The sequence below is a fragment of the Lycium barbarum genome, chromosome 1 (assembly GCF_019175385.1).
Source record: "Lycium barbarum isolate Lr01 chromosome 1, ASM1917538v2, whole genome shotgun sequence".
Lineage (NCBI taxonomy): Eukaryota > Viridiplantae > Streptophyta > Magnoliopsida > Solanales > Solanaceae > Lycium > Lycium barbarum.
Window position 1 is genome coordinate 131,649,275 of NC_083337.1, and position 24,295 is coordinate 131,673,569.

At 34.0% G+C, this 24,295-nt stretch overlaps 2 protein-coding genes across 2 annotated transcripts; both read left to right on the top strand.

The window, feature by feature from the left end:
- Positions 1-446: 446 nt before the first annotated feature.
- LOC132637866 (transcription factor DIVARICATA-like) lies at positions 447-2,370 on the top strand. The gene is made up of 2 exons (XM_060354893.1): positions 447-1,456; positions 1,723-2,370. The coding sequence occupies exons 1-2, from the start codon at positions 1,080-1,082 to the stop codon at positions 2,219-2,221; spliced, it is 876 nt and encodes a 291-aa protein (XP_060210876.1). The 5' UTR covers positions 447-1,079; the 3' UTR covers positions 2,222-2,370.
- Positions 2,371-19,129: 16,759 nt separating this feature from the next.
- Positions 19,130-21,131, top strand: LOC132602687 (WUSCHEL-related homeobox 5-like). The gene is made up of 2 exons (XM_060315501.1): positions 19,130-19,721; positions 20,589-21,131. Exons 1-2 carry the CDS (start codon positions 19,439-19,441, stop codon positions 20,810-20,812), a joined length of 507 nt encoding a protein of 168 aa, XP_060171484.1. The 5' UTR covers positions 19,130-19,438; the 3' UTR covers positions 20,813-21,131.
- The last annotated feature ends 3,164 nt before the right edge of the window (positions 21,132-24,295 follow it).

Sequence of the window (24,295 nt, forward strand, 5' to 3'; positions counted from 1 at the left end):
TTCGGGGACGTCAAGATCTAAAGATCTAAACTGGATGAAAGCGCTGAGATCTTCTTGAGATCAGGAAGAGACATTAGGAAAGGAAAACACAATAATTCATCGTCCATCAGGGGGGTGGGGGGTGTCGGGGAGCCAAGAAGGGCTTAGGGGTTCATCCGAACCGCTTTCGACGGAAAATTACACTGCATGGTTAAAATTATTTTTTATGTATATGTAGTAGATGTTGAACCCTTTGACTTCTTCGTATTTTGAACCCCTTTAGTGAAAATCCTGACTTCGCCTCTGCCATCAGCCTACAAAATGAAAGAGCACGTCCGACGGATGGACATGCAATATACTCTCTACCTATACGCCCGGTGTTGTTGATGTAAATATAAAAACAATGACTCTATTATTTGTAACAAGTAACATGAGAGATTACATCCTTTATAAAAGCAGGTAAAAGAACAAGCCCTGAACCCGGAAAGACAGAAAAAAGAGAGGTTGATCTCTATTCTAGCCCTTTAGGCTAACATAAAAGTGTATCTTCTTACTTTTCATGGCTAAACCACAGTTTGCCAACAGCCGCACTAACCTCCCTGATATTTATGTCTTGTGAGCGTAGCATATAGTATTACACATATCTAATCTTATGACTGGTGGACCCCCAACGTCGACCTATCGATATCTCCTTTTTATTTACAGTATAATATTTTCAAAGTTTTGTTCCACTCGTCATTTCATATCATATAATACAAAGCACAATTCACTCATACATCACAAATCCGCTGCCACTGTCACAGGACATACTGATTTCCCTAAGCTTCCTCAAACTCATTTTGCTGTTCTCCTCTATTTCTTCTTTCATTTCATAGCTTTTAATCTTCAGTTCTTTGTAGCTTTCTTAGTTGCTATTTTTCCAAGATTCTGAAAAGTAGGGTCTTTCTCTAAATTCTCTAATCCAAGATGCTATTCAAAAGGGTATTCTTATTCCCAGTATATGATTCTGAATTAACTACCTTTTGGGAATCATAAAAGTCTCATTCTCTAGACACTGCACCTCAAAATACTCTTGCACACACTTATTGGAAGTTGTGGAAATGGAAACTTTATTTCCTAGTTCGTTTTTACCAAATTCAAGTTGGATGAGCAAGAGCAGAGAATGGACTAAAGAAGAGAACAAGCAGTTTGAAAGTGCTATTGCAATATATGATGAGAATACTCCTAATAGGTGGTCTAAGATTGCAACTCTAATCCCTGGAAAGTCAGTTGTTGATGTGATGAATCAATACAAGGAACTTGTTGCAGATGTTTATGACATTGAAGCTGGATTGGTCCCAAATCCTGGTTATTTCCCCTCTTCGATTACATTAGAACTGGTCGATCATTGTGGATTACAAACATTTAGAAAGCGAGGCAGCAAATCTTCTGATCAAGAAAGAAAGAAAGGTGTACCATGGACTGAGGAAGAACACAGGTTGTTGCCTTTTCACTCTATTTTTTAGTTTTTTTCTTAATTTTTTTGGCGTAGGTGTCTAACAACCTTTTATTATTAATAAAAATAAAAAATCCTCAAGAGGATAAGTACAACAAGGGGGCCTACGGCCTTTACCTTACCAATCCTAATACGAGCCTCTACTAATTAACAGGCATGGAGAAAATAAGAGCTAGAGATTCCTGATCTTAAATTTGTTGCTTGTGATGTTAATAGATTTTTTTTAAAAATAAATAAATTTGGTATAGGAGATTCCTGATGGGACTTGAGAAGTATGGAAAAGGGGACTGGAGGAACATATCCAAGAAAATGGTAATTTCAAGAACACCAACCCAAGTGGCTAGTCATGCTCAAAAATATTACCAGAGACAACTTTCAGGAGGCAAAGATAAGAGGAGGCCTAGTATTCATGATATTACCACTTTCCATTTCACGGCCGACGCGTCTGAAAACAACCTAGTATACAACATTAATTCCTTGTCTAAAGAAAAGTTATATGCAGCCTCGCCTTTGCAGAAATTCACAGCCACAACAGATATAGTGAACTGCTGGAATGGTAGCTCAAGTGATGAAATGGATTTTGGATCATCTTATGGCAGGTCATTTGTCGCGTACCCGTATGAGATTGCTTCACAGTCTTGGGATGAACATGAAGCTGATAATATTACTATTAATGATAATTCACAGTTCCAGTTCCAATCAACAAGATACTCAATCAGATATGGGGTTGATCAGTGGCAGGGTTGAAAATGAAAAATGTCTATGTAGGATTCTGTTTTGTGATGTTGGTATTAAATTATAATTGTAATTCAAGTTTAGTTTGGTATGGGTAGTCTAATTTGTATGTCACTCTTTTAGACTTGAAATGAAAATCTTCGACTAAGTCTCCTCACCAATTTCAACCTTCTTTCATTTGATCATGTAAACATATGTCTGCCTCGCTTGCATGCTTTACACATTTTACCAAGTACTGATCGAACAATAGTCAATGCAGATCTAGGATTAGGGTTGCGTTCAATTGAATCCATTATTTTCAATTGTATCCGTACTTTCACAGAGCTCAAAATTTTGAAACCATTAAGTTACATCCCGAATCCATCTCTGATAAACTTACACCAGTGAATCAACGTTTCCTTTAAGAAGACTACACAAATATAAAGTACAGTTCACATGGTTCAATTCAAATTGAAAGATTGCAAATTTTTTGTTACTTTCATTTTGTGTAAGGAATAATGTAAATATGGAATCTTTTGGTTGTTAATTTCTTTTCCCGGCCAAACACAAAAGTGTAAAAAAGTTTTGTTTCTTTTTTTCCCAAAATTTTCCATGGAATTCTTCCATATCGAAACTTTTGAAGATTACTTCGGCGCGAGGTTTTCCACTAGCTAATAATACCACCACAACTTTTAGACTAGTGCAGGAACTTTTGTTTTTTGTTTATTTTCATAAAACTAAAGGCAAAATGGGACCTCTTCCCTATTTCTTAAATTGAGTCCAAAACATTAGGCAACAAGGCATGTACCTGGAAGCATAACTTTGCATGGGGTGTCAAATGAGCGGGTTGGGCTGAAATTGGCCCAATCAAAATGGGCTGAGGTGATAAATGGGTCGGGCTAACATTAACCCAAAGTTACTTGGGCTGAAATAGGCTAAAAATGGGTTGGGTCATGACCCGCCCAACTTGACCCAATTTTTTTGAATGGTCTATTTTCTAGAAATATATTTTTTGCGAAAAATATTTTCACGGATTTTTCGAAAATATTTTTGAGGAAAACATTTTCCGTGGTAAATATTTTCGAGCAAAACATTTTTCGTGAAAAATATTTCCGTTCATATCAAACACACTATAAACTTATAAGATACATGATACAAGAAAAGTATATACATAAAAAAAAAATAGAGTAAACTCAAGCAATAAACTCAAATTTAAGTAAATCTTAAAAACGGGCTAGAATTGGCTAGTATTGAGCTAAGTTGAAGATTACTTTAAAATGAGCTATGTTGGGTTGAGCTAAAATCAGCCCAATGTGAAATTATCTTGAGCCCAACCCATAAAATTTTGGACGGGTTGGGCGGACAATCACCTTTTGGGCCAAATTTGACACCCCTAACTTTGCACTATATGAAATTCGAGAGGATCTGATTGAAACTAAAGAGTTTAACTTTTATATATTGACACATAAAAGAATATGTCATACTATCAATATGTCTGTCGTGCCACCAAATATAGCTATAAATGCATAAAAAGTAAGATCTATAACTTGAAAAATGAGAAAAGTTACCTGATAAAACATGTAAAAATACATTCACCTTATAAATATATCTTACAAGATCAGTATGTAAAAGAAATCCATCGTCTGAATTTAGGAAAAGAGATGCAATTGGGACAAGTTGACTGAGTTTGATCCTGCATGTCACTTTTGCTGAGCCTGCTTTAATTTCCACTAATTTCAGAATCACCCCTTTTTTCTTTTTGGAATCGTCATGTTTTGTTCACATTATGTTCCACGCAAAGTATTACTATTATTTCGTCCACTTATTCATATTACTGCATCATAGAGTTTCTTATAGTATTAATCTGATGCTATATATCATATTAAGACAGTGATGGGAACGGAAAATAGAAAATTTTCAAGTGTAACTGTTATCGTTTAATTCTTAGCCAGTGAAGTCTTTGTCAGTCGATGCAATCAAAGCAAATTATGCAGCTAGAGTATTCCTAAGCAGCAATTGGGGGTGACAAATAGGCGATTTGGACTGCAATTAAACGGGTTAAGACGTGATGATTTAATAAAAGGAAATGTGGGTATTTAGTTATTACATTGACCTGTCCAAAGTTTATTTGGGTTAAGATGGACGGGTCGAAGATGAGTTAAATAATAGATATAACCCAACCCCGAAACTATTACTATACATTTTGAGCAACTAAAAAGAGTAATATACTCAAAGCAGCAATGTAGCATGAGTATGTCTGGAGTATTACAAACTTAAAGCTCATGGTAAACTATATCCACGTACATGGATTTCAGTAGAATTAACCTCGCATATATGTTATATAAGTTCGTATTAACTAGTCAACACAATTAAATCTTAATTAAGGTCCCTTGCGAATTCCATGTTAATAAAAGTAAGTATAGCTCCACCAGTTGGGGAGATTCGCATCCAAGAAAAGGTCCAATGATTCTGATTGATGTCCAATATAATGACGGTTCAATGTAGACTACTCAACTTTAGTAAATGACATTAAACGGGCTACTATTACAAGAACAGCACCTTTTGCAACTTGCAAAAAAGAAGCACAACAGGAAATTCCTTTTTAACTTTGATCAAACTTTTTATGAGATTTAAATAGACCCCAGTTAAATATAAAGTCCCATAATTAGATTTGGCCCTATGTGCGGGGAGGGGGTAGGGGTGGAGTGCAGGGGGAGGGAGGAAGGGCCAATACCTTCAGCGGAAAATTACACTGTTTATACATTATTTTTAATGTATATATAGTAGACGTTGAACCCCCTTTGACTTTCTCGTGTATTTACTTTTTTATATTTTGAACTCCCTTAGTGAAAATCCTAGTTCCGCCACTGGTTGGATGGGGGGGGGGGGGGGGGGGGGTTAATTAGATTTTTCTTAAAAAGATAAAGAAGATTACTAATAATTTTGTTAAACCTATTCACATATCCAAAAAGGTAATTTAGGAATAAGCTTGATTCTATTTCTTTCGTTTCTGTTTAAATACACCAAAGATCTCGAATCAATAAAAAAAATCATGTTCGATTAAAAAAAAATAGTTTGATCAATATTTATTTTTTGAATAAATTTTACAAATGATCACATAATTATATGTTAGTATTTAAATAGGCACAATAGTGGAAAAAAGTAACTTTTGGTGGGCTTATTTTATTTTTTCTTTCACTTATTTCAAACAAATGACCATAAAAACAAAATAGACAAATGGAGAGTCATCCATTATATGACATTGGTGCAAAATACTTGCATGACTATTTGAGAAATTACCCATTATTTTTAATATAATTAATAGCAAATAATTTGGTAAATTTGGAATGAGGTGTGCATTTTCCATGAATAAATTTCAGTTAAGACACAATAAGATCGTACTACACATTAGTGACCAACCGAATCTCTAAGCCCCCAGTACTAACTTCTTTCAGCATATTAAAGTAACAATATTTATAACCAAGTACCTCTTACAAAACTTACTAACTTTTGATATGGCAAAGCAATAGAAAAAATTGTCTCTCTTTTCTAGGATAATCTAATATCTTAGTGTACATCCATGCACAGAACCAAGGTTAATATTTAATTTCAATGCTCATTCAGGAAGAGAAAAGAATATTTTCAGAAAAGGAAGCAATCACAACTAAAAATAATAATACACAATGAAAATAAAGATGAAATTTAACAGATAGATAACTGATATCACTCGAGTCAAATAAAAATGCTAATAAGAAAACTAAATAATTAATGGGTAAACTAGCTAAATAGAAGATATTAACGTATTCATTAAATATCAAAACAAACTCCTGATCTTGTTATTTCCAGTTCCCCACCTTTTTTTAAAAAAAAAATTTATAAGTATTTTAAATTGCAGTTTTTTTTCATTTGGCCCACAAGCCTCCGCAGCCTAGCCTAGCCTTGGTCAAGCTTCAAGGGCTAACAGAGTTACTTGGATTCTAAAAACCTCGTTCTTAAATGAGCTTTAAAAAGATTTAGCCCAATCCTATCAAATAACGGGCTAGACTGGTTCGGACTAGTAAGCCACACCTATGTTAACGACTCTATTTCTCATGTTCAGCGAATTTTGTATTATGAGACTGTCTTATTATTGATATTCAGTGTTTTGGTCGTTTTCTAGCATGCTTAACCTAAAGCGTTCACTTGGCGATGGTAGTGGCTTTTTGGGTGTCCAATCACGGCCTAAGTGTCATATTTAGGTTGTGAAATTAATTAATACATAACTTAATTCACAATTCTAATAGATGATTTGTATGCAACTCAATTATTTCATGATTATATTCTATCTTCCACCAATAACAATATCAAATAACTTTGCCCTCTAAAAATTCGACAGATAGATGAAAATAAATAACTTTTGGATCTTTGTAGAAATTTGAGTTCGGGGGTTTCATTGAAATTTTATCCTACCTTATTAAGAGTAACAATTAGGTCACACATATATGTTTTGACTTTCTAGTTTCTATGGAGAAGAAAGTTCAAGAATAAAAATACATCGATCTTTGCAATGAATAATAAAACATAATATATACTCCATCCGTTCACTTTTACTTGTCCACTTTGGACTTTTCACGCTGTTTAAGAAATAATAAATGAAGTACATAATTTACCAATGTACGTACATACTTTACCAATGTACCCATATTAATTAGCGCATATTTTTATTGGATTTGAAGTGAGTAATTAATACTATGGGTAAAACAGGAAAAAATAAATTGCCTTTTCTTGATATGCTAAAAGTGACAATTAAAAGTGAAAATCTATTTTTAAAATATTGGACAAGTAAAAGTGAATAGAGGGAATAAAAAATAAGTAGGATAGTCTTTTTTTTCAAGGTGGTGACGTCCATCTCGTTAAAGAAATAAGTTTTAAAGAAGGATATATGAGACCTGGATGTCTATTAAGGGCATAGAGGTATAATTGGCCCTTTGCTAACAAGAAGGGAATTTTTATCCTACTTCTAGTAGACCAAGAGCATCTTTGGACCAAAAACTAAATTGAGCGCAAACAATGTATGTAACCCCAACCTAGAATATATTTTTGAACTAGAAGTAAGAAATTACACGTTTTTCCTAAGATGTTTTTTGGTGAATGATGAATACTATAAATGCAGTGCCTGCGTCAACGAAAGAAATCTGAAATTCATCGACAATAGTGCCCTTTTTCTTTTAGACTCAAGCTAATTCCTAAAACAATGAAATTACAATAGTCAATATCAAATCGTTGACAAGCAAATTTGTGCATAAGAGTAACAAAAACAAAATAAAGAAAAATTAATACGCAAGTGGATAAGAAAAATCAAACCAGTTACAACGATACCAAGGTTCTGGAATCTTCAAGCTATTGATCATAGGGACTAATTTATTAAGAAGAATTAGGAAGAAAATAATGGGAGCCGAATATCAAAATAAAATTACCTTTTTTGTCCTTAACTTTGACATTCTATTTGTGTTGAGCAATGGATTCGTGCTCTGCCATCACCACAACCTCCTTAGCACCATCCTTCTCTGGCTCATCCCCGGCGTCCTCTTCCATTGCTTATTCCTTGTTAGTTTCCTCCTCAGTTGTCTGGTCCTCGTGTATTCTTCATCCGTCATTTTCTCGACAAATTCTTATGACTCAACATCATCTTCTTGTGGCCAAGTTACCATTTTGATCAAATATGCATAAAATGAGGGGTCGAGTTCTTCATTCTTTTCTCAGAGATGCTATTTATGCCAAATGCGTTCCAAACCCAGCCGAATTAGCTTGGAATCTAATAAACTTTTAAAGACAAGTCTCAAATAGCTAACAGAAGTCTCGAAATGCTGAAATTCAAAATGGTCAGATCATTACATATAATTAACAATAAATAAATAAAATTAAGTTTGACAACAACTAAGTACCCATTAACATGAGATATGCTTAACTAATTACGAATTGACAAGCCTAATTAACAGAAAAATCTAACTAATTCATAATTAAGTATTTAAAACAACTAATTATCATGAAATAAATAACAATTAATAACAACTAATTTACAAAAAAAAAAAAAAAGATAATAGAAATTAAAAGAAAATTTTCTGGCACTGAAGGTTGCAACTTGCAAGGATCAAAACCGGAAAAGTAAAAAACAACATAAAACGGGGAAAACATCCATGAGACCCTAAATTTAAGGCTAATAAATGCTAGAGATACTTAAGACTACCATTTGTTACAAATACCTCGATGGAAGAAGATTTGGGGTTGTTTTCAAACGGGTTAAATGAAGCCTTTTTCCAAAATTCAAGATGAGAATTTTGTACCTTGACTTAAATATAGCAAGCATCTTGAGTTTGGAGAAGAAATTTTATGTAAAAAAGTTGTTTTTAACTTTGTCTTGAATGGTGTTTCTTTAAAAAAAAAAAAAAAGGAAAAAAAGGTGTGTGTGGGGGGGGGGGGGGGAGGGAACTAGCTGGTGAACAAATGTCGGAGCTGAGAATTTTAAGGGTTGTATAGCGCATTAATACATATGCTAGATGGGGCACCGTGCCCATAACACCCATTAGACCGGGCATCAGTCAATCCTCATATAGCACATGAATCATGCGCTATATCTAGTTAAGTTCTCCTTTATTTTACACATTAGTCCGGTATATTTGGAGAAAAAAAAAATCACATTTAGATTTGGAACTCTATAACTAGGCTCTGATACCAAATGAATGGTAATTCGTAACAGCTCAAGGATTATTACATAGATTAATAACAACATTAAAAAAGCAAGATTAAGTTGCATACCTGATAACCCGTCTTGTTCATTAATGCGGAAGCGCATCCCAAAAGTGTGAAACATTTGACTACGTCTTCCTCTCATTGTTCCTCCTACAATTGGCCGTCGAATGGGAGGAGAGAGGACTAGGTGTGACAGACAGTGTGGTATGGAATGAAGCTGTGCTGGCCGAGTATGTGTAGAATATAGCAAGTAAGGCTGATAATTTGTGGGTGAAGTGGGTGAATCATATATTTATCAAAAGGGTTAATTTGTGACAATATGAGGTGCCTGTTATTAGTAGTTGGTACTGAAGAAAGATATGCAGTATAAGGGATAAATTCAAGAGGGGATATAATCAAAATGGTTGGCTAAGACCTTTAGGCACCTATACCATTGCAAGTGGGTACTAATGGTGCAAAGGAGAAGCAGACAAATGACAGCATTGGAGATGGGTATGGAACAACATGAATGTGTCAAAGTACTGTTTCATTTGCTAGCTAAGTGCTCATGGGAGACTACTAACATTGACGAGAATGCAAACCATGGGATTTTGCCAGAAATTGGACTGCTTATTATGTGCTAATGCACCTGAAGACCTGTCCCACTTATTCTTTGATTGTCATGTGTTTAAGAGTTTTCTGAACGAAATACTGAGCTGGTTAAGGATGCCAACAATGACTAAAAACCACCCATGATTATGGAGAAGGATATTCAGGAAAGGGAACATTAAGTGGACGCTTTGGAATGGCAATGCTAGCTATGTTGGTGTATGAAATTTGGAGGATAAGGAATGAAGCTAAGTGAAACTATATAGTCAAGAGGCCAGAAGTGATATGGCAACAACTTAAAGAGGAATGTCGATACAGAGTACAAAGATACTACATAGCACATAAGTATAAGAAAGATATAGAATGGATAAAAGCTTTATATAGGTGATTTGATTAACAATATAGAGGCAGGATAAATAAAATGCACTAATTTGACTAAGTAAATCCACCTGGTGGGGATACTTAAATCCACTTAGTGTATATATCCACTTAGTGTATATATGACAATAAAATGCACTAATTTGACTAAGTAAATCCACTTAGTGTATATATGACAATAAAATCTTTTTTTTTTTTAGTAAATTCCACAAAATAATAGAATTTTTCACAAAAGTCCTGACATTATTATATGGAGATGTGTTCTCTTGTTGTGGATGCAATGAGGTTTCTGAGTAGTCTGGCAAGACATGAAAAAGTTGATATGCGTATACTGTATTGTTGCCATTATGGCTATAGTGACAACGAAAGAAATATGTGAGGGATTTAAATTGTTCTGAAGCATATAAAGGTTTACGAAAATAAAGCTTTAGCAAATCTCTATATGGTTAAAGCGATTCCGATCCATTGAGTACCCCAATGACTGTGATGTCGCTAGATATAGAAAACAACCATTTAGATCTCATGAAAATGATGGGTATATTGGATCATGATCGATTTTATACTGCAAAAGAAATTATTGATATAGATTTGTTTATCCTAACAAATATTATCAATGTTTTGTTGGTTATGTAAAATGCAGGGCATTATTTTTATTATTACATGAAGTTTGGTCTTCAAGCAAGTTACAAGTTTGCATGTGAATATACCGCTTTACATTATGACATTCTACATGTCAATCCTTTTCCAGACATGATCTTCAACAGAAAGGTGAAGTAGATATTCAACAAAATACGCTCGATTGATAATTTGAGATGTGTAAACTTAAGCATTACCAACCTCGACATTTGAGAAGCCGGTATACAAGATTTGGATCTGTCGTCTCCAAGAATTAAGTAATATTTTAATCAGGGGGAGTATAATACACACTGTGCTGTTTTTCCCTTAGCCGAGGTTTTGTCCCACTGGGTTCTCCTTGCAAGGTTTTTAATGAGGAAGCAAGCAATGCGTATTACAAGATATGTGTACTCTTTTTCCTTCACTAGGATTTTTTCCCACTGGATTTTTCCTAGTAAGGTTTTAACGAGGCACATCATCTATGGACATCCAAGGGGGAGTGTTATGAAATATATTAATGTGGATGTCCATGTAGTTAACGAGGCCAAAGTGCATAGGAAATTTCGCTCGTACTCTGTCAAATTCTAATATAGTTTAAGATATCGTCCCACAGAGATTGAAAAATCTATGCTACAGACTTGTAGTATTTTTGCTGCTATTTGAGAGAATCAGATTGATGAAAGGAGAGTAGTGACTTAAATTTGTAAATTACTTTAACAAAAGAAACAACTTTCAAAAGATTATCTTAAAAGAAAGAGTTGAGAGTCATTGAATCCACTTAGTGTATATATGACAATAAAATCTTTTTTTTTTTAGTAAATTCCACAAAACAATAGAAATAGTTCCTAGACCTGACTTGTGTTATGAGGAATAAAGACCTCTTGCGATTAGTCCTTAGATCAATAAACTTATTTGAAACAATCCCTCCGCGAGAATTAGAATTGAAAGAAATAAGATAAAGATCCCTCAAATCAATAAACTTATTTGAGACTGTCCCTCCGTGAGAATTAGGACGGAAAGAAATAAGATAAAGATTTAAACCTAAGAACTAACTTGAAATAACCCCTCCGTGAGAATTAGGATTAAAATAAGCAAGTTCAAAGATTTGGAATAATAGATGACTAAAAATTATATATATATATATATATATATATATATATATATATATATATATATATATATATATATATATATATATATATTTTATGCGATTATTAAAGTATATTAATTTCCCTCCTTGTTAGAAGTACAAATTAATATAACTATAATCATAGCACAAAATATACTAAGTAACGTTAATGATTAGTAGAACATATCATTCCAACACAAAGTATGACACTTAAATAATAACAAGACGAGGAATAACTAAAATAAGATAATATAACATTACACCAAGTTTCTTCAACTATCCCAACAAAAAGAGATTACTCTATTATTGTCACACCCCTACCAGGAGTATGACGGGCTCCGACCCGTAGGCCGGGAACCACCTGACTCATCCGTGACTTTGAACATTATAAACCATAACTTAAAGAATATCTGTATGCATAAAAGGCCCAACATAGGAATATTCGCTCATTCAGCACATATGTACATATGCAGACTGACAAGGTCGCCACAACATAATGTATTTCATAAAGCCGGCAAGGCTAATAGTAAAGTATCAAGAGCTCAAAATAAGGACGACAAAGCCACCAATATATTATACAACAATACGAACCGGTGGAGCTATAAAACATCTAACTATACACACACGTCTACGAACCTCTACATAGAATACAAATGATTATAAGGATAATACCAAATAGACTGCATCTCCGAAGTAAGTGGAGTGCTCCTGAGAATCCGCTGATAGAACACCTACGAGTCTGATTCGTCTTCCTACCTACCTGCGGGCATGAGCGCAGCATCCACAAGAAGGGACGTCAGTACGAATAATGTACTGAGTATGTAAGGCATGAATAACAACATAATATAGACATGAAAGGTAACATGGAATAAAAGAGATAACCTGTACATCTGGATGCCTCATAAGGCGGATGTCATGCATGCTTAGCCTTTAAAAAAATATTTTTATACATATACATAGTACCATGCCCGGCCATTAAGGCTCGGTGTCACATATATAGTATCATGCCCGGCCATTAAGGCTCGATGTCATATATATAGTATCATGCCCGGCCATTAAGGCTCGGTGTCATATATATAGTATCATGCCCGGCCATTAAGGCTCGGTGTTATCATCATTAGCCCGCGTCCGGGGCAATATCATAACATGCCCACTGCAGTGGTGTGCACATCTACGTGCCATGCCCGGCCGACTATAGCGCGGCGTGAGAATATATATATATATATATATATATATATATATATATATATATATATATATATATATATATATATATATATATATATATATATATAGCATGCATGAGAGCCAAATAAGAGCTATAAATACATCGGAGTGACGTAAGGTCGGTAATCATCATAGAAACATTCTCATCTTTAGCATCGTCATTAACATTGTAAAAACATGTCCGTTGTTGTTGTCATAAAAGCTTATAGAATCATAAATCTTTGACTCGGAAAATAGGGACATTTTGGAAAACATTTATGGATTATCAAGAAGGAAGTCATACCTTTGAATCATGAGCTCTAACTTTTGGAAGTAAGGAGGTTATGAAACATATGTAGGGAATTATAACATAGGAGTTTCTAGAAATAGGACCATCGTCATCATAAAACATATTTATCTTTAGCAGCATAAGAACTCTATGAATCATAAATCTCTATCTTTTGAGAATAAGAATGTTCTTGGAAGACAGTTATGGATTCACAGGAAGGGATCATGGGACATTTGGAAAACACCTATTGGATTCATAAGAAAGGAATCATGCCTTTAGAATAAAGAGGAATAACCTTAACATACCTGAAAGATAATTTCTCGACTTCCAACTTACTTCATGTCTTGCAATTCCCTTAAGATCATTCGTAGCCTCGTAATCTACATATACGACCATCCATACTATTGTCAGGCTCATCATAAGTTGGATTTTAATTAAGTTTTAATTAAAATCCATTTAGAATCTGCCGAAATTCTAGCATCATCTCCCCTGTTTATATGCCTAGCCCGAAATCACAATTCAATAACCAACAACAACAACAACAATACCAACATCACAACAACATTATCAACACCAATAGGCTCCATAAAACATTCCATAGGATGTTTTCCAAGTTTCTCAACTATTCAACTTATTATACGACTATTTAATAACTTTATCTCCGTAAATAAACTAAAATTAATATTAATAAGGAGAGATTCATACCTTATTATTACTAGAGAAGAAATATCTTCAATGTTTACTTTGAATCCAAGCCAATTCCAACGCAAGACAAAACTATAATCGCGACTACACGTTGTCCGGACCTTGATTAATACGCCGTAACTTGAAATTTACTCAAAATCCTCATCGTTTATGTGATCTAAGAGCTCTTTTGATTGCTTAATTTTCTGGAAATTTTTAGAAGATTATGATGGATAAAAATGGGGTTTTTAACCCTTTTATAGCAGCTAAAAGTCGGCAGCACTGTAGCAGTGCTGTTTCTGCTCTGTCAGCCTAACTTGTAACGTCCATAATTCTCTATTCCAACGTCGTATCGATGACAGGTTTATTGCGTTGAAAACTAGACTCGACGAAATTCATTTTAGGCTTTTGAAACACCTTAAAACTCCTCATATGCCTAGAGATATGCCCTTCCAAAGTTGACCCAAAATTCTGCCCTTAATTCTGCCAACTTTTTTTCTTCAAATTTTCGACAAACTTATTTTCTTTGATTTTCTTGGTCCCAAAATCTTCCAAAACTCCCCTTACATTCTATTTATCATTTATTATACTTGGTAATGGTCATGTCTCGTGTTTCAAGGTTTTCTTTCCCGGTTACGACTTACGAGATCGTAATTCATCCTTTATTCTATTTGTCACGTACTTCCCATGACTTGTACCTTCCAAAATTCATGGACGTCTCCAATGCTCCATTACAATGGTGAAGTACGTGATATGCTCATGCTCTGAAAGTGCGGGGTGTAACATTGATGGAGTTAGAAAAGAGAAAATATGAATTTAAGAAACTAGAATTATTGAAAGACTTGGAGAAATATTTTTACTACAATGAAAAGAAAAGAGAAATAGACCAAGATTAACACTTTGTCTTGTAATTTTTTGGATGATTTGTAAGCAAAGTGATGCTTCTATTTATATGAGAATGTAGTGTCTCCCCCTACGAATGCATTCTTTGAAGTAGTGCTCACATCCGTGACCTTACTTGACGGGTGAGAGTATGACAACGGTAGTCGCACTCGTGAATTTTGCAACTCTTTTCTTGATGCCCACAATTGACGGGTGTGAGTATGAAGCAGCGACACCTGTGAATTTCAACACTTGACGGCTGTGAGTATGAAGCGGTGTCACCCGTGGATTTCAACACTTGACGGGTGTGAATATGAAGCGGTGACACCCGTGGATTTTGCAACTCTTTTCTTGATGCCCACAGTTGACGGGTGTAAGTATGAAGCGGCGACATCCGTGAATTTCAATACTTGACGGGTGTGAGTATGAAGCGGTGACACCCGTGGATTTTGCAACTTCTCCCAATGTTGTCTTTTGTAATTCCCACATGTAAAACTCCACGGTTATGACTTATGAATTCGTGGTTGCACCTATTAAATTCTTTGCTTACTTCTTTGACAATTCGTTTCTTCTTTATTCTTCTGCAGTACTCTTCTTCCTGTAAAATTTGTCAGAAAATATGCGGGAATAGGATGTACTTATTCATGTTTTATTTAAAAACTTATTTTTATATACAAAATATCATGAATAATTTATATCCATCAGTAGTCCCCCCCCCCCCCCCCCCCCACACACACACACACACTACTCTTCACCATTATGTCTCACCTACTCCATGTTCATAACTCTTGTAGAAGTAACTCCCATTACTTCATGACTACTCCACACTTTATTTCTATAACCCCCAAATGTTATTACCCATGTTTATGACACACCTTTTGACGTTCTCAATGTATTCCTATAAAATAGTAGGATTGGATGTAATGGTTACACACTTGAACATACTTGGATGAATAAGAAAACTCTCTTCTCTTGTCTCTCTTTATCTCTTTATTGTTCTTGCTTTCATCTTTTGATATAGTGTACTAGCTCTTTTAGGTTGATTTTACAACAACTTTGTTATTCTTTTATAATTTTACTCATAGTGGTATCATTTTATTTCCTAGAATTCAAATATATCAAGATATAAAAGCATGATTCTTGTTAGTAATTTTTTTTTTTTTTAACTTAAGGTCTCTTAATAAAATTTGATTTTAGGGCCCTAATGTTCTTGAGCCGCCCTATTGTTCGGTAAACAAAACTTGTTAATAGTTTTTAGTTTCAAAGATTTGGTGCGACTACAAATTACAAATGTAAGAAAATCTCCTTCATGAACTGTAAAAAATCAGCAAATACAAACTAATATCGCGACATTATAACTATAATTCTCAAGAGTACCTTTATTTTGTCTCCAACATAGCTGATTTTACAACACTATCGAAAAATGTCAAAAAAACTTACTTTTATCTGACACTTGTTATTTATGTCGCTGATTAAACGTTGTTATAGCTAGCCTTGTTTTCTTGTACTGGTTTCATAGTTCGATCTCGAGAATTACTTTGCAAAAGAAAAGAAAATCAAATAAATTAAAGCATGGCTTGTTCTCTTTATTTTTCTTCTTTTGGTTTAAACCCATAAGATAGAAGAAAACTATCCGTCCAAGTCGAGAAGATATTAATATAATAAGATGTCAGGCAATGTATGATTGGGTTATCATTCTTCATGTATGATGTTTTTTGCCAGTAAATTAATCCTCTGCTGCTCTTAATTAAAGGTGTCGCCAAAATGGGTGACTGGAAAACTTCCATTACTGAGCCACTTAGAGAGACATAATGGCGACAAACAAAGAAAGTGACGGAAATTAGGGCAACCCGGATTTCACGCGTGCCTCTTTCTATAACTTAGAGCCTGTTTGGATGGGCTTATATCTATAAGTTGAGCTAAAAAAAATAAGTTGGGATAATTTAACTTATTTTTTTTTTGGCTTATAAGCTGTTTTCAGCTTATAAACTGTTTTAGATAAGCTAAGTCAAATGGACCCAATTATTTTTTTGAGCTTATTTTAAGCACAAAATGACTTTAAGCTGATCAGTCAAACACTAAAAAAGCTGAAAACAGCTTATAAGCAACTTATAAGTCAATCCAAACGGGCTCTTAGTATTACTAGTATCAGGCTTTTGTCTTAATTTTAGTGGCATATTGCAAAAATATTTACTTATTCCTAGTCCTACATACACAATTAATACTCCCTATGTTAACTTTTACTTATTCAGTATTCTAAAAATAAATTTTTACTTTTACTTGTCACTGTTAGCAAATCAAGAAAAGATAAATTTATTTTTTCCTATTTTACCCATAGTATTAATTACTCACTTCAAATCATTTTTCAAATTCAATTAAAATATGCACCAATTAATATGGCTACACTAGTAAATTATGCACTTCATTTATTATTTCTTAAACAACATGAAAAATTAAAGTGAACAAGTAAAAGTGAACGGAGAGAGTAGACAATGGTGGCGGTAAACTTCTCGAATCTCGCTGAATAACATTTTCCTATGTTTGAGTGTCGTGACACAACCTTGCACCTAAAAAGAAAGATAAAAGAGCAAGTTTTCTTTACCTTAATCTTTTTTTAAATGAGAAGAACGGTAAAGTTTTTTATTTTAAAAAAAATAAAAGGTGAAAAATGAGAGTGAGAAATGAGAAAGTTTGACAGAAGTATCTGTTCAAAATTAGAAATTAGTTAACGAGAAAGTTTGTATCAACTTTTAATACCATTTTCTTTCACAGATAGTCTAGCAATAGCTTGTTCTTTTGTTTTTGTTATTCTAGTTCTTGTTCTTCTTTTTCCTCCCCCATATTTCTCTAAGACCATATAATGTCTATAACTAGGCATTAATTTGAAGTGCTAGTTCGTTCCACTTGAAAACACATTCCTTAATTAGAAGAAAGAAAATCTTGCAAATATTTTGACATTTGTTTACATTGTTCATTTTTTTGTTTTAACAGTGTTCATCTCTGTTCGTGATACGCACTGATTTTAAAATGAGAAAAAACGAGAAAGTGTAGTGTCATTTAGTTGTGCGTGCTTTTTCCCCAATTCCCAACAATGTTCCGTCGTATCCTCGTTGTCCAATGTAATCTGCTACACTCTTCTATGAGTAGTATTAATCAACAATTCATTTAATTTTGTCTAATAGCTGTTGGCATTACTTTCTGCTGCCTTCTTACTTCTAGGAATTAAAATGAGACTACTCAAATCATGCACTTGGCAAGCTTTCTGTATTTTTGTTTCTAATTAAACTCTTGTACATAAAATCGTGAAATTAGACCAACATGCCTCATTTTGTTATCGAATTGTCAAGCTTAGGACAAACTAGGTGAAAGGCACAAGACAACACGACAATGTCAGCCCTTAAAACTTTTAGGGCCTGTTTGGAAGGACACATTAATCTGCTGAACGTTTCCAGATCGATTCATACTTTATAAATAATGATCACTTGAATATGTTGTCTTTGAAAGCTAGCTGTTTTTCTTTTTGTTTTCTGCACCTACATATTTAAAATTTCATGCTTAAGAGTTAAGAGTTCCTTTAGTATTTGTTTCTCTCAATTTATGTACTACATGATCTTATGCAGGGCACATTTTTTTTTCTTTTTTAATTTTTAGGAAGTGCATGCATGTGTTTCTCAAGTAACTCAAAAGTCATCACGAGTATAATTTATAATCCTATTTAATTAAACAAAAGGGTTTGGACGTTCCCTTTTTTTGCGTTGCTTCTCTTTTTTTTTTTTTTATTTTTAAAAGCTCTTTAATTTTGGTGGCTTTTAGTTATGTCCTTTACTTTTTGTTACCACGCCCTAAAAAGAAGGTTTAGCCCCAACAATCTTTGACTGAATTAGTCAGCACAAAAATCTGTGTCTTTGTCTGACTGTCTGACAGTCCTTGCGATCACAACCCTCCAACTGGGATCAGACACTGAAATATATTGACTTTCATAACCCTCAATCTTCCTTCCTTTGCACTACCATCCACTTTCATATACTATCCTTAACAAAGCGCATCACTAACTACAAAGACATACTTTGGACTATTCTTATGTCCGGTGCAACTACTGATTCTGGTTGTACTTCCTGATTATGTAGTATTCACAAACTAAACAAAATAATGTTTGCTAGCTCAAATTACCTTAATATCTTTCTTTGCTACAGCTAATAAAAAATAGTTGTTTTAGACTATGCTTATGTATAAAGCCTATTGGGTTCTAGTAGTTACTTCACTAGATTTCTCTTTTTTTAGTGGAGATAATAAGAGTATCTTATGTTAGATAGATAGGCTGATATGTATGTTAGATAGATAGGCTGATATGTATGTCAGATAGATAGACTCAAATCTACATGCCCCCAAATATTTTGTTTTTAATTGAGGACTTGCACCTTTTGTTTTCGCAGACCGAAACTTTGAATAGTGGCAGCTTTTGTGCATGTCTCTATCCCACTCTACACATAACACCACGCAAAAAATAATAGGATCAAATCCTCAAATTAAGTACCTAAATTCGAAGCAGTGTTGGCATAAACAAAATGCTTTATTCTATACTACTCCATATTTAATACCACTACAAATTAAACAACAAAAGACAAACCAGTAAACTAAACTTCAAATCTGTAATACTATATATATGCCCTTATATCTTGCTTCTTTTTGTGAGCACTTGTGAAGTTGATCAAAAGTAAACTAAGGTCCAGCTTTTCAAGAATTAAGCAGCATGGGAACAAAATGTGGGCGATGGAATCCAACCGCAGAACAGGTTAAAGTTCTAACTGACCTGTTCAGGTCTGGACTCCGTACACCAACAACAGATCAGATTCAAAAGATATCGTCTCAGTTGAGCTTTTATGGAAACATCGAGAGTAAGAATGTTTTTTATTGGTTCCAAAACCATAAAGCTCGAGAAAGACAGAAACGTCGACGTAAGGTTTTGGTTGATGAACCAATAAATGAAGAGAGAACCCGGTTCTGCCAGGATAAGAATATCTCTTCAAACAAACGTAAGTCAACCGGTTGATTTCTCATATTCTCACTTGACTAATACTCCCTCTGTCTCACTTTATGTCACGTATTTTTTTTTTTAGTCTGCCAAAAAAAATACATTTTTATATTTAGAAATAATTTAATTTAAAATTTTTACTTTTGCCCTATTAAAATTATTTACATACATTTCTATATTTAGAAATAGTTTAATTTAAAACTTCTCCTTTTGCCCTGTTGAAATTATTTACAACACACGAATACCAGTGGTTTATTTTAGACTACAAGTTTCAAAAGTCTTCTTTCCTTTCTTAAAATTCGTATCTAATCAAACTATATCACATAAATTGGGACTGAGTAAGTGGTTATTATTTCAGAAATTCACTCTTATTCTTGATTTTAATTTTCTGCAACAAAGAAAACATTTTTTTTTAGATAAAAACTATATTAGTTTAGTGACCATGTGAGAAATCAACCAGTAAGTCTACAAGGATAACCATTTTTCTTTTAATTTCCTGTATTTTCTTTCAGCATAAGTCTTATATTTTTTTTTTACTCAACCACTTCAAGAGTGATTGCCTTTCCATTAATCCAAACCAACTGTACACAAACAGAGGAGTATATAACTCCCTGGACCTACGTAATTGGAACAGGCTCCAATTAATCACAAGTAGGATTTCATTTTAGCTCTCAAAAAAATTTGAGTGGGATTCATATCAAGGTTTCATTCAAGGTACATCAAAAGAGTAAGATCTATACATACTCCTATTAACAAAAAAGGAATTCTTAGAATTTTTAATCCTAAAGGAGGGAAAAATTAGCTTATCCATTTTCTTTCAGCATAATCCATAAGTCTTATATTTGTGTGTGTGTGTGTGTGTGTGCAGATTTTCCAGAGATAACTAGTTATAATGAAGAGCCGGATCAGGCAGAAAGAGTAATAGAGACTTTGCAACTCTTTCCACTAAATTCATTAAGTGAATATTCCGAGTCGGAGAAGCTAAGGTTTTTCGCAGAGGAATACAGAGAGAACATGACATTTTCTTGCAACTATATCGGGGCTGAAATGAATCATCCAACGTTGGATCTACGTCTAAGCTTCTTCTCGTAGAATTATAAAATCTTACAATGTCGTATAAATTAGTAGTAGCAGCATATTTAATGTTAGTCTGGATGGTTTCAGAGCATAGTATCATCTCCTGCTAGTTTAAGAGTATATTGTAGTAAGGAGGGTTAATTACCAGTTTGATTTGTAATGACTATATAATGGGAATCTTGAAAATGCATGTAGCTCAAGTAAATGAATTGAAACTTGTACTCCTACTAATTAATATGCTTCGACATTCCCCTCTGTACACTGATGGAACACTTTTCTTCTTCCTCTGTGTTGTACTCTACTGGATACTTTGAGCATATCACTTCTTATTCATGATAGGAATTTAAGTTATGCGTCATAAGTTGTGTAGTATTTTTCAGATTATGTTGAATGTTGAAAGCTTTGCCTTTTCCGACATAATTTATGTGGATGTGATGATACATATCTGAAGCTAAACACTAACTATGCCTAGCAAGATCTAAACTTATGTTTTTTTTCTTCAGATTATGTTGAATGTTGAAAGTTTTGCCTTATCCGTCATAATTTATAAGGTGTTATGATACATGTATCAAAGCTAAACCCTAACTATGCTGGCCAAATTTTGGTTTCTGCTGTGCCAAAAGTGCTCAAGGGCAAAACTAACGAACTTATTTGAGGGGAAAAAAATTAAACACCACCCCGAAGTAGGCCAGTTTGTGCGAATAACCCAATTCAAAGTGGCCACATTTGCAATTTCGGCCCAAATTATGTTCTCTAATTCCCTGTCTCAATTTACTTTCTTTTATTTTTCATTTTTACCTTTTTAGACCCTCATTAGTGGCATAAATCATCCAGGTAATTCTTTTTCGTCATAAAAGAGGCTTTTTCTGACGGTGGATAGATGACGACCGTGTTGAGGGAAAATTAGTCGATAGGAAAAGAACTCACCTTGAGACTATTCGAATGCTAGGTGCTAGATGTTGACACCCAATTTTGTCCCGCTTTCCTTCAAATATTTATTTACGCTTTTAATATTTTTGACAATTTAAGAAATAATTACTTATACTTTACTGCAATTATTAGCTTTATTAATACCAGCGTTTCATTATCCTACTGTAGTCACTAGCTATTATTATTTTTATTATTACCATTACTACCTCATTATTATTATTATTATTTTTTTGTTATCACCAACATTTTTATAATTTGCATTATAATCATTTCAGCATTTTATGCACACGCATCGCATTTAGTTTTTGCGAAATTAAGCAATAGCATTTACTTACTGTTAGATTTTAAAATATTATCGCACGGCTATTACGAATATCATATAATTTTATTTTTATCTAAGTACTAACGAATATATGCTTAATTAAAATGGGTCTTGCATTTAAATTTAGAAGCCCATTCGTCCAAATCCGAGCCCAATCAACCCGCAAATATTTTCAAACCAGTCCATAAAATCAACCCACTACCCGCCTACACCGACCCAACCCACATTTTAAATCATTAACCCACACCCGTATGAGCCCAGCCCATTACTCCTTCGGCTGACTCGGTCCATATCCCTTTTCTTATCTCTTCACTTCTAAACCCTATGCTTCAACGCCGCACCCCCCCCCCCCCCCCCCCTTCTCTCTCCCTCTCAATTTGCAGTAAGTCTTCACCTTTCTTTAGCCATTGAACACTCTGTCTAGCCTATTTTCGCACAAAACTTGTCTTTCCCTTCTGCTCATCTGCGTTGTTTTGTCGTTGATAGGGAAAGGCCTTCCCATTTTTGCTTCAAGACGCAGATAATCTTCAAAGACCAGAGAAAATCGGTCCATTTCGGGCACAAATCTGCAGCAAATCACGTGAATGATCCCTGACGTTCTAATATTGTGACAGAGATTTCTTCAGCTTTTCTGTCATGATTTGGACTGACCTTCAAAGGGATTTTGAAATTCAAATCGGAGATGGAAATCCCGCCCAGAAACCTTTAATCGTAGCAAACCCTAATCCTATCCTATAAATACAAACGCATGAGTCTATTTTGGGGAGGTCTTTTTTTTGGAAGCTGCCCCCTCGTTCTTAAAAAATAAAAATCCTTTGTGTCTTCCTTTTTGTTTATCTTCCAAGATTTCGTTGTTCGCTATCATTTTCGCATACAAATATACTCAAGTTCGAGCATATATTTAAGACCCCGCACCCTGTTCGCTGCACCCGAAAAAGGTAATTACTCATCCTTTTAACTTAAGTTTCAATATTTGTGTTTCTTATGTGTTTGCTTGCTTTATCCCCTGTTAAGCTTAGTTATTTCATTTAGTTAGCATATAGTTGTGTGGTTTGGTTTTTTAGCATAATTAGGTGTTATCAGTATGTTTCTATAAATTATGTAGGCTAAGTTTAGTTCCCTATGGTTTAGTAGTTGATACATCACTTAGTTATTAATTTAGATAAATATTTAGTCTAGTCATTATCAGATAGGCATGTTGTTTATCTTGGTTCACTGTTAAATAATGTTTGTGTTAGTATAATTGCATGCTTAGGTTATCTTAATTACTTGTCTCCTAGATACAAAGTTGTTTAGCTCATCTATGCTAATTTGATACTGGTAGCAGTTCATCATGACTACATAATTGCTGATTAGCTAGAACATATAGGGGTCTCATTTTAACATGCTTAGCTTTGAGTGCTCGGAATGTTTTCTGATGATGCTATTTGCTTAGCCTTGCCATGAGCATGCTTAAGAATCTATCTTCATCTAATATCTGGTTTATTAAAATGATTATATGGTTCATCATCTATTGGTCCATTAATATGTTTAGTCTGATCAATGATTCAAGTATGAGTTAGTGGTTACTAGGCTTATGAAACTGAAATGAAAGAAAGTCTGTACTAATTCCTCATATAGGAATTCTGTCTACTTTGACCCTCATGTTCATGCCTAAACTGTTAAATAAGGTACAACCATCTAGTTTAAATATTCTTTGCTCTGAAACCAGTGTTTTTTTTTTTTTTTTTTTTTTTTTAAAAAAAAAAGAGATTTCAAAGTGGTTGTCACTTGGTTTGAGGTAATATGAAATATGACATACCTAGGCTTAGGAGGGTCCAAAAAATGTTTTGAGTTTCTCATTCAGCTGAACACTGCCCATTCCAGGCTGCTAGGTTCTCTTCTTATATAACTATAATATCTTGGGATCTTGTTTGACTTCTGAAGGCATAAAGGAAATACTAAATAAGCAGCTTGAACAAAGTAGGTCTTAGTTTGATTTTCTCTCTCCCTTTTGTCTCATCTTGTGACTGCCTTTGCTTAGAACATGTAGAGTTGGAGATTATTATATTGATCTATTCAAGATAAGTTTTCTTTTCATGATTCCTCGTTAGTTAAATGATGTTGAAATCCTATTTATGTTTAGTGTCTGTTTGTTCCTAGAGATGCCAACATGTTTGCAGTCTAATGTTGATTGTTGCTTGAATCAATGATGCCTAACTAGCTTATTTATGTAATTGGCATGCCTACAAATCTGTCTATAGTTT

Excerpts from the sequence above, each read along its gene's own strand:
- LOC132637866 (XM_060354893.1), top strand. The coding sequence starts at position 1,080 with ATGGAAACTTTATTTCCTAGTTCGTTTTTACCAAATTCAAGTTGGATG. Across the intron at positions 1,457-1,722 it reads TGGACTGAGGAAGAACACAG|GAGATTCCTGATGGGACTTG; the intron begins GTTGTTGCCTTT and ends AATTTGGTATAG.
- LOC132602687 (XM_060315501.1), top strand. The coding sequence starts at position 19,439 with ATGGGAACAAAATGTGGGCGATGGAATCCAACCGCAGAACAGGTTAAA. Across the intron at positions 19,722-20,588 it reads GAATATCTCTTCAAACAAAC|ATTTTCCAGAGATAACTAGT; the intron begins GTAAGTCAACCG and ends GTGTGTGTGCAG.